Source organism: Aegilops tauschii, chromosome 4, assembly GCF_002575655.3.
Source record: "Aegilops tauschii subsp. strangulata cultivar AL8/78 chromosome 4, Aet v6.0, whole genome shotgun sequence".
NCBI classification, from domain to species: Eukaryota; Viridiplantae; Streptophyta; class Magnoliopsida; order Poales; family Poaceae; genus Aegilops; species Aegilops tauschii.
Genome location: NC_053038.3, coordinates 395,321,305 through 395,332,082, shown reverse-complemented (window position 1 = coordinate 395,332,082; position 10,778 = coordinate 395,321,305). Strand labels below are relative to the sequence as shown.

Here is a 10,778-nt window from a genome sequence, read left to right as displayed (position 1 = left end):
ATGTGTTATGATCCGGCAACCCCAAAGTGACAATAATCGGGACCACTCCCGGTGATGATCGTAGTTTGAGGAGTTCATGTATTCACTATGTGTTAATGCTTTGGTCCAGTACTCTATTAAAAGGAGGCCTTAATATCCCTTAGTTTCCATTAGGACCCCGCTGCCACGGGAGGGTAGGACAAAAGATGTCATGCAAGTCCTTTTCCATAAGCACGTATGACTATATTCGGAATACATGCCTACATTACATTGATGAATTGGAGCTAGTTCTGTGTCACCCTATGTTATGACTGTTACATGATGAACCGCATCCGGCATAATTCTCCATCACCGATCCAATGCCTACGAGATTTTCACATATTGTTATTTGCTTATTTACTTTTCTGTTGCTACTGTTACAATCACTACAAAACCCAAAAATATTACTTTTGTTACCGTTACTGTTACTTCCATATTACTTTGCTGCAGATACAAAGTTATCGAGGTGTGGTTGAATTGACAACTCAACTGCTAATACTTGAGAATATTCTTTGGCTCCCCTTGTGTCGAATCAATAAATTTGGGTTGAATACTCTACCCTCGAAAATTGTTGCGATCCCCTATACTTGTGGGTTCTCAGGGCCATTCGAGATGGACACTTCGGTCGATGCCCCAAGCGCAATGACTGGGGCTACGACCGAGGAGGAGGACGTGGCGGAGGACACTGGGATGATCGCGGCCCCCGCCAGGAGTGGCGCGACTGGCCTCGCGAGGACCGCTGGCAGGACCAGCCTCGTGAGGGCGCCTGGAGGGATCAGCCTCGCGAGGACCGCCCTCAGGGCAATGCCGGTCTTCCTCCACTGCCGCCGCCATCAACAAGGAACGACGACCACCATCAGGACGAGGGGGCTGGGGGCTTCCAGGAACCGCGTGCTATCGCCTGCATCTTGGGCGGAGTTCAGGCCCCAGCATCTCAGCGTATTTTCAAGCAGTTTGCTCGCGAGGTGAACGCAGCCCTTCCCAGGCTTGAGGCCACGTGTCCGCTCAGGTGTCCAAGTGCGCCATCACTTTCAGCTCGGCGGACCAGCTCAAGTGCGCGGCCACTGCTGGCACCCTCCCAATGATTTGCTCACCCGTCATCAGCAACGTACAAGTCACCAAGACCCTCATCGATGGCGGCATGGGGCTTAATGTCCTGTCCGTCGATATGTTCAACTGCCTCCAAGTGCCATACGACCAGCTTCAGCCCACCAAGCCCTTCTCAGGAGTGACTGACGGCTCCACCACCCCGATAGGGCAGGTCCGCCTCCCTGTCACCTTCGAGCAGCGCGACAACTACCGCACCGAGCTCATCGACTTCGACGTCGCCCACATCCGTCTGCCATACAATGCCATCCTCGGGTACCTAGCGCTAGCCAAGTTCATGGCAGTAACCCACCATGGCTACAACGTCCTCAAGATGCCAGGAAGCGGCGGGATCATCACAGTCCCCTGCGAAGAAAGAGATGCGGTGTGCTCCCTCGAGCGCGCCTTCCAAGTTGCAGCAATCGAAGACCCCGACAACCAAGGCACCATATACCCACCTGAGGACATCCCCAAGAGGAAGAAACAACTACTACATATAGGGCCTCAGGGGGGTGGCGCCTCTAGCGGTGCCACATCAAGATCGGCGCCTGCACCTGGCGCGCCCCCCTCTCTCGCATAGGAAGGCGCGCCTGGTGCCCTCCTTGGGCAAGGCCCGGGGGCTCTCTTCTGGAGGTACTCAGACCTCGCCAACATCACGAGGGAGGCGCTCGGGCATCACGTGGAGGCGTGCTTTGCGGCACGTTTCCCTCAGGAAGACACCGGGCGAGGAGCGCCCGGCGCTCATGAGTTCATCACCAAGACCACTCAAGAGCTCCAGGATGCAAGAGCCATGCGCGGCGACCGCCGCCCACCTGGCGCAGCTCCCCATCCAGGCGAGGATGGCAGGCTGCGCGTTTGCATCGACATCCCAGGGCTCAACAGGGCCGCATCTCAGGAGCGCTTTTGGCCTTCGCGCGTGGGACGTTGCGAGGGCCCACCTCACAACTATGTTCACATGCCATTCGGCCTGCCGAGCATGGCGGCCGCCTACCAATGCAACCTGCGGAGCGTCCTGGCGACCCAGAAGGCCAGGCATCACACGGTCCTGGCGGAGATGGAGACGGTCCTCAAGGAACCGCCTGGACCCCCAGAGCCTCCCGAGGCTCAGGGCCCAGTGGCTCTTGAGGAGCAACCCCTTCGCCACACATCTTCAGCTACCCCAACATCCCTTCGACAACGGAACCAGGTGACATTTTCCAAGTTTATTTAGCTGGGAGCGCCCCCCGGGCTGCATCATTCCTAGGCCGCGTGGGCCCGTCCCTGCGGCATGTATCCTTTTGCATCTTTAGCTTACTCACTGGGGGCGCCCCTCGGGTTGCATAATCCCCAGGCCACTCGGGTCCAACCCAGTGGCATGTATCGTTCTTGCATTTGCCTAAGCTAGTTCGCTTTCCATGCATAAGCTATCTATGGTTATTGCTTGCTTGATTACTACCCACCACGGGAGCTGCGCGCCGATCATCTTTCTTCAGGATCCCTCGCCTAAGGAGGCTAGGCACGGCGCTTGTGCTCGGGTCCGTCCCTGCAACACTAACAAATCTGAGCCGTCGAGCTCTGACTCGCGGGACGCCCTGCGCACGTCACCTCACCAGGCCCTCGGTGCCTTCATCTTCTTGTGGAGCGACCAGCAGCAGACCGGCAATCGTAGTGGCAACATGTGTCCCTCCTCGCGCTAACCTGCAGGAACCTCCTGAGGATAACAGCGGGCGGTACCGCGAGCTCCCTCTTCTCCCATGCAATTCGCTTGCACGTTAAAAGGGGGGCTTCTAAGCATCGCGACTCAGGAGCTCTTACTGGCTCTCCAGCCCTCACCCCCTGGCCTTGACCACGGCACCATGACCTGGCATACCAGCAGCGGCTGAGCTCGCTCGAGGGCCGGGACCTGAGGACGTAGAGCACATAGAAGAGCGGGGAGAAGAGGGGGAGGCTCGCACGGGCCCAACCTAGCTACCCTACAGCCGTCGACGCACGAGTTTGGTGCAACACGAGGAACCAACTCCGGACTACCAAGATAAGTTTCGCGCCCGGGTCGACCAAGCGCTACGGCATAGGATTCTCGCTTGTTGCAGCCTCGTTACGGCAACGTCGCCTTCCTTTCCTGCCTCTCGGTGGCTGCTTGCGCGCTAAAAGGGACCTCTTGAGCATCGCGCCTCAGGAGCTCTTACTGAACCTCGGGCCGCTCACCTCCTGGCCTTGACTATGGCATCGCGACCTGGCATACCAGCGACGGCTGCAGCCTACCTGGGGACCGAGACCTGTCGGCATAGAGCACCAAGCTGCCGCGGGGTTGGAAAGAGAAGACCGAGCCGAAGCAGGGCATGCATTTGCAAATTTTCATAATAAAGATAATATCGACAAAAGACATTACAGACCCTTTACACGCCCCCACGGGGTCCATCTCGATTCTTCGCAGGGAACAAAAAAAGGAGTTTCTAGGGGCACTATCTACCCGCGCCAGCGTGGCCGACGCCATCGTCGACAGTGGGCCACGGGAGGCCGGCGCCAACCCCATCCAGATCAGCGACGGCGGCGGCCAGACGCTACGGCCTAGCTCCGGGCGCGGCGAGAACTCGGGGGCATGTAGCTGTTGTCGCTCGTATCCGGGGTCTCGTAGGGCTCAGGAGAATCACTGGACTCCCAAGCGCCGCCGCTACTGCTGGAGGAACTGCTGGCGAGGCCAGCGGCAGGCCTGGCTCCTGCTGCAGCGCCGTCCCGACGACCCCCTCCAGGGCAGCACTCCAGGCGGCGGCCTTCGTCGTCGAAGACCTTGAAGAGCATGGTGGAGGCGCGATCGTACTCAAAATGGATGGCGAGGGCACCTTCCGAGCGGCAGACTCGAGCAACCTCGCCCCAGCCATGGGTCATGAAGATCTTGCCTGGGGAGACGACTTCAACCTCTGCTCCAGTCGCCGGGGCGTCGCAGTCGGCGTGCAGCAGCCAAAACTCGAGGGGGCCCCTCGGCGGCATCTCAGCGGAGAAGAACTGCGGAAAACGAATCCAAGTGCGCGGAGGCATCGCTGCCCACACCACGAGTTCGCACGAAGAGCCCGCGGCGTGGGCTCCTAGGGCGACGGCGTGCGTCACCACGGCACGGCGACGCCGCTTGCCGCCTCTCCCTTCGGAGCCCTCAGCTTGGGCGTACAGAGGCAACGGATACCCGGGAGGTGGCCTCTCGCACCAAGACCTCGACACCTCCGGCTTCACGACTACGTCGCGGTGGTGGGCCAGCCTCTTCTTCGGCGGAAGTGGACCGGGCTCGTCGCGGGGGGGGGGGGGGGGGTGTTTCCCTTCTCTGCGGCCGAGAACCTCCGTATCGGCGCCATGAGTGTCGCTACTAGCAATGAAGCAAGGGAGAAGAAGCGAGCAGAGCAGGAAAAGATGAGCGACGGGGGCTCCGTCCCCCCTCCTCATTTATAGCGGGAGAAGGCCAACCGGCGATCCCCACTACCACAGGTAATGATGATTTTTCTCTGCATGCAGCAGGGACTTGTCAAGTCGGGCAGTTGCCGAGGCAGCGTGGGGAAGCGGAGACGCCCACGTCCAATCAATCGCCACGTGTCACACGGGGCCACAGGCTGTTGGGGCCCGCGACACTCCGCACTTGTCCCTTGGCTTCGCCTCGAAGGCAAGTCCGAGCGCGCCTTGGGCCCGGGGGCTACTGTCGGCGTCCTGAGAACGGGGGCCCCAGACTTGCCTGCCTGCGGCCCATGGCATGGCTCCACCAGCGGCCCTGTACGGCTCATCTTCACCAGCCAACACTCCAGACCCTCGCGAAGGGCCGAGCCTCGCGAGGCGGACGATGCAAGGCCTCCTCGGGGGCGGCCTCACCAGGCCAGCTCGCGAGGGACAGAGAGATCAAGGCAAGGGGCGCCTCGCGAGGTTCCTGTGACGCAAGCCATGACGACCGGGGCCAGGCGGGCGCCAGCGCGCACAGTGTCCTTGTTTCCTCTTTGGTGCTAAAGAGGTAATCGCAGGCGAGGAGTCCCGAGGCATCAGGTAAATGTTTCCATATCAGTGCAACGAGACCAAGACCAGCAGGACGGCAGGACGTAGGTCACCGTGGAGCCCAAGACGACGTCACCATTAGAGCCTTTGGCAGGCGAAGACCACTTTTAGTCAGGATAATTTGTACTAGTTGTCTCCCTTCAAATTTGGCCGTTGTGAGATCCCTTCTCGTCTAAACATTTGGGAAGAGGACCAGGGCCTCTATAAATAAGACTAGCCACCACCATAGGGAGGGGACGGATCATTCCAACCACACAAACTCACCAAGCACAAGAGCACCTCTCCTCAGGAGGCTGTTCTTCCCTTGTAACTGTTCATCCATAGCCCAAGAGGCAATCCACCACACCACACTGGAATAGGATATTACACCATATCGGTGGCCCGAATCAGTATAAATTTTGTGTCCCTTTGTTATGCGAGTTCGACGCGCTAAAGCCTTGAGATCGCGGTGAGGGCGTGAGCTAGAGGGGGAGAGATCTTTGTGTGCACCCTAATGTTCGAACCTTAATGGTTTTGCCGGAACCCAAAATCCGACATCATTAATTCATCCATTTAAAGAACAATCTAAACAACTTTTTTCGGACTCGAAGGGAGTATCTCCTTGATGCTACATTTTAGAAAAATGCCCTTTCCCACCGAAGAAGGAAAAATGTATGTCTTCCCTATACCTTCCCGCGCCACGGCGGAACAACAGAAACCCGGTGGCCTGACTCTCTCGACACGATCCCACAAAAGAACTCACGAAATAGGTCCATCTTGCATGTTCACATACACATCACAGTATACAGAACTACACAACCCAGAAGCGGCAGTGGCACTAACATCCAACTAATAAAACTCCTAGCTATCCAGCTCAAAGGAACGTACATCACCATTACACAGCATAGTGGAACCACCTTAGCCCACACAAGAAACTCGGCAAGAACATAATATACAGTGGAGCCGCCATCGACCTGCGTACGACGACGACGGCTCACTTCTTCTTTTGCAGGCTTATCGATTGCTTAGCCACAGCGTGCGCCGCCGAGCTCGCCAGGGACGACTTCTTGATGTGCCCCTTTGGGTCGAGCGCTTTCCGAATCTTGAAGACCGCCCACGCGACTCCAAGAGCGTTTCCGGTGGCGTGGAGGTAGTCCTGTGTGATCTCACCTGCCTGATCACCGTACCTGCCAAAAAAAAAGAGAAGACAATTATCAACGATCCTGTCGACCGGCGGCATCGAACAATCACTACTGCGCAAAAGATCTTGCTTATGACTGGTTGTTGCTGAACCAAGAACATTTGAAATTCTGAATGAGGCATATAGATGCAATACAGTGTATGTGCTTTACCTGTGCGTTACAACTGAAGTTGTGACAACTGATGATGTTTTCATCACGTTCTTGCCAGACACCTCAACAGCGTCCCAAACTTTACCTGAACCATTGAGCAAGTAAGAGTCAGCTAATAATAATATGTGATGCAGCAACGGTTTACACATATCAAATCTAAAGAGGTGCTGAGGTGGCATGCTATAATATCTTATTGCAGCCAACATCAGGGCCCTTGCATCCAGTACAGTATTCGGGCAAGCCAACCGGCAAACCACTGTTTTGGCTCTTGAACTTATACAAGCAGAATTCTGACCACATATTAGCAGCTCTTATAACTGTTTTAGACTTCAGTTAAGGCATCTTAACCCAGTGCACTCTACAATAGTACACTAAATACCTGGGATTTGCTTGGGATGCCCAATGTAGGGCATAATAAAATCCAAATCATAATATGATTTCATCCTATCTGGTGCTTTGGTGATGTGACCATTAATCCGATGCATATTTAGATCGATCAACAAAGTCAATTTTTATTCGGAACACAAGACTACCTAGACTTCTAACTTAAAAGTTCAGAAACAACAGAATACCTAGCCTTCTACTAGCTGCCTTTATATTCAATCATTTCATAAGAATACAGATAAGAACGGTTAAACTTTATATTTTGCCAAGCAAATGTAACATGCACAGCTAGTGGCAGACGCTTACCAAATCCGTCCAGCGAAGCAAGAATAACTTCGCCAGGCATTAACTTGAAGAACTTCTGTGCAGGTTTGGAGTTGACCACAGTGCTGGTAACAAATCCTGAGACTTTGAGAACACCTGAGAGAATTGAATTTGCTACCTTGTTCGACATTTTAGTGACCCTTCTGGCCCTGCAGAAGACAGAAGAGAAATGCATAAGCCAACTGCATCGAATAGACTGGAGGGGCGCATAAAATTGATTACCTTAAATATAGAGCACATCTAGATATACCCTATTTATTGCACATCCAAGTGCCTCACATCAAACATACTAAAAGGAAAAGAAAAAGCAAAACGGAAAGACAATACTGGCACGAATCTCCACGTAAAATCAATGACATAGAACTTGGATGTGCAATACTCAGGGCACATCTAAATGTGGTTTAGCAAAACTGTAAATATTTCTATAAACATGATAACAATAGTCAATAAACAACCTAAAGGGAAATGAAATTATCTCAGAATGAGATTAGGATAGCGACCCATATTGTCAAAACAAAATAACTTCTTCCTATGCTGCTATGCATATTTCCATTAAGAAATAGTGCTAGTATACTGAGTAGCTTGCCAGTTCAGCTAAGGCATGCATTGATAAGGATCCGGATCAAGTTGAAAACATCTCACTCTAAATGCACACATGTCGGCACCATAATGGTATCTTTAAATTTAGCATCATAATGCACACATGTCGGCATGGCAATAATATCACTGGTCGTTATCAAAATATGCCAGGTGTCTTTCAGGATAGGAAGCAAATAATGGACACTGGTGGCATTGGCTAAGTTCATGGTCAAATTTTTCATAATAAAGATGTCTCGTCCTCTTAATGGGGGCTACATCTGGGTGAGAAATTTTGTTTGCACAACCAAAAAAGGGTTTGTCTTCTTGTCCATGTCTTTTTTTAGATAACGGAAGAGAACATGAAGAAGACCCTACTGCATATCTGACAAACATAAGACCCTGCTCTATTGAATAGAGCTACTGCAATATAACTTCATAAGCTTACTATTAAAAAACATTGTGACCGCATAATCAATATTTTCTGTTCATCAAGTGCAATCCAATGGAGGACTAGTAAGAACCCTGACTATTCTGGACATAACATGCATAACGAAGCTATAACTGATTATCCCTTATCCAAATGCCGATCTTAGACCATGCAACTAATGGCAGGAGGTGAGTCATCTCATTCGTTAAATTTTAGATCATCCAATGCTGCAGCTTAACAGGAACAGTGGAACTGTAAATTAAGTGAATCATTTAGTTAATCAAATGGCAGACTAAAAAAGTGCATCTAAGCTACTCCAATGTGAGCTGCTCTGCAACATAGTAGAGATAAACGATAGTATGTTCTTTATCCATACCTCTTCATCCTCTTGAGGGAGCTCGGCTTCACCTGCGTATGCTTGCCGTTCGCCCCCGCACCCTTCTTCAACACCGCCTCCCCGCATTTCAGGCCGGAGGCTGTGATGTCCCCGCACCAGATGATGCCCCTTACCAGCTGCCCCGAGCCCTTGGCGATAAGCCTCGCCACCGACGAGCTGTAGTCGTCTACGTTTGGCGCGATTGTCGTCCAGAAGGCCGCGGACTGCTCCTCAATTTCCTCCTTCTTGTCCCCGGCAGCCTCCTCCGGTGTGATCTCCGACACCGCCCTCGTGTCCATTACCTCGCCCGCCTCGTCGTCGACCTGCTTGACGGAGAAGGTTGTGTACTCCTTCAGGACCCTGTCCAGCTCCTCCAGCACCTGCTCCTGCCCTTTCCCCGCGACGGTGAGCCCGTAGCTCAGCGCGGCCTCCCGGTCCGCGTCCGTCTCCGCCACGTCGTCCTCCTTGTCGTCGGGGTGGTCCGAGTGCGGGACGTGGAGCGAGAAGAAGTAGTGGCCGGCGTCGAGCTTGACGACGGCGACGTCGCTGGCGAGCGGCCACTGCACGGGCTCCTGCGCGTCGGTGGAGCGGCCGCTGCTGAGGAAGCTGAAAAAGCCGCGCCGCTGGTTGGACTTGTCCGGTGTGAGGCGCGCGAGGACGGCCACGCAGTGGTCGCCCTGGCGGAGGCGCACGATGGAGAGCGTGCCAGCGCCGAGGTCGAGGCTGCGGTCGGGGTCGACGAGGTGGAGCTGCGAGCCCGGCACGTCGACGAGGGTCTCCTCCACCGTGGGCGGGGCCGGGGCGGCGTCCTCGGCCGCGTCGGCCGGGAAGAGGTTCTCGGCCATCTCGTGGGGGTCCATGGTGGGGTAGAGCGACTCGCCGGCACCGGCGCCGGTGCTGGCTGCGGCGGGGTTGTACTGGAAGGCGGTGTTGTGGTCGGGGTGGGACTGGGGCACCTCTGGGTACATGCTCTGCTGCTTGGAGGCGGAGGCCATGGCGGATTCGCTGGTCGGCTGTTGCGTCGTGTCACAGTACGCCGGATCGAGAGGGGAACGAAGTGGGGAGGATGAAGCGGGTGCAGGGGATTTTAATACGCGAGGGGTGGAACCGGCGAAGGCGACAGTTGATTCGCGGTGGCGCCCAGTGCGCGGGGATTTCCTGCGCCCGTGACGGCGACGGGGAGCTGGTCGGCAGCGTGTCAGAGACGGGACGGCCGTGCGTCCGCGGCGGCACACAGGTGGGTGCAGATGGCGGTGGCAAAGGGGGATCCGGGTTCCCCGATAGACGAGAAGACTTTGGAAGAAAGGAACCGGAAGGCAAGCGAGGAGGACGCGTAGACACCGTGGGGATGGCCCGGGGAACAGCTCACCGGCCACGGAGGTGCCAGCAGCAAAAGAATATGGCTTTGGGAAGGCGAACACGAACTGGCGCGCTCCAGAGTTCACGTGTGTGCAGCTTCTCGGCACCTGGCGGTGTGCCGTTGCACAACTTCGGAGTGACGATCGACGGTGGTGGTACGTTGGTTTTCCGTTCACCGCGTCGCCGACAGCAGACGGTAGTCAACATGTTTTTTTGTTTCCGCCGCCGTGCACGGGCGGGCCGGCGAAGCGGTGGGCATCAAATGTACTCCCTCCGTACTAAATTAATATGGAACGGAGAGAGTATCATCGAGCTTCCACATTTGTCCGCGCATTTTCATGGACGTCTTTGGTTGTCCGCGTCGTTTTTCACCCTTTGCATATTGGTCCCAGCTGGGACTGACTGTGAAGAAATAGGAAAAAAATAATTATCATTTGCACATTGTTTGGCTGTCTGCATATTGATTGACTGCATTAGAGCAACTCCAACGCGTCGATTGTCGTGGTTCTAAGTCTGACAGTAGAATATGGGGTATGTAAGAAGAGGCAAGATCCTAGCTACGATAAGGTTGTGCACGCAAGAATTACGAGTTCAGGCCCTTCTCAGAGGAAGTAAAAGCCCTATGTCTCGGTGCCCTGAGGCGGTCGACTGGATTATGCGTGAAGTTACAGGGGATGTGAACCCTTGTGCCAGTGGAAGGGGATGGCTTATATAGAGTGTGCCAGACCCCAGCCAGCCCACGTTACAAAGGGTTCAATATACATTAAGGTGGGACGTTACTGGTAACGCCAGCAATAAAGACATATCGTTGACCATTAAGACTACGGAGTGAATGCCTAACCGTTGCCATCCTGAGTAACTATAAATCTTCTGTGCTCCGAGTGGTTTC

The 10,778-nt window shown here is 54.6% G+C and overlaps 1 protein-coding gene across 1 annotated transcript; it reads right to left on the bottom strand.

Moving 5' to 3' along the window:
* Positions 1–5,847: 5,847 nt before the first annotated feature.
* LOC109740232 (protein EARLY-RESPONSIVE TO DEHYDRATION 7, chloroplastic) lies at positions 5,848–10,022 on the bottom strand. The gene is made up of 4 exons (XM_020299268.4): positions 8,531–10,022; positions 7,131–7,297; positions 6,441–6,525; positions 5,848–6,275 (listed from the first exon to the last, which is right to left on the bottom strand). Exons 1-4 carry the CDS (start codon positions 9,523–9,525, stop codon positions 6,083–6,085), a joined length of 1,440 nt encoding a protein of 479 aa, XP_020154857.1. The 5' UTR covers positions 9,526–10,022; the 3' UTR covers positions 5,848–6,082.
* Positions 10,023–10,778: the final 756 nt, after the last annotated feature.

Excerpts from the sequence above, each read along its gene's own strand:
- LOC109740232 (XM_020299268.4), bottom strand. The coding sequence starts at position 9,525 with ATGGCCTCCGCCTCCAAGCAGCAGAGCATGTACCCAGAGGTGCCCCAG. Across the intron at positions 7,298-8,530 it reads TCCCTCAAGAGGATGAAGAG|GGCCAGAAGGGTCACTAAAA; the intron begins GTATGGATAAAG and ends TGTCTTCTGCAG. Across the intron at positions 6,276-6,440 it reads ACTTCAGTTGTAACGCACAG|GTACGGTGATCAGGCAGGTG; the intron begins GTAAAGCACATA and ends TTTTTTTGGCAG.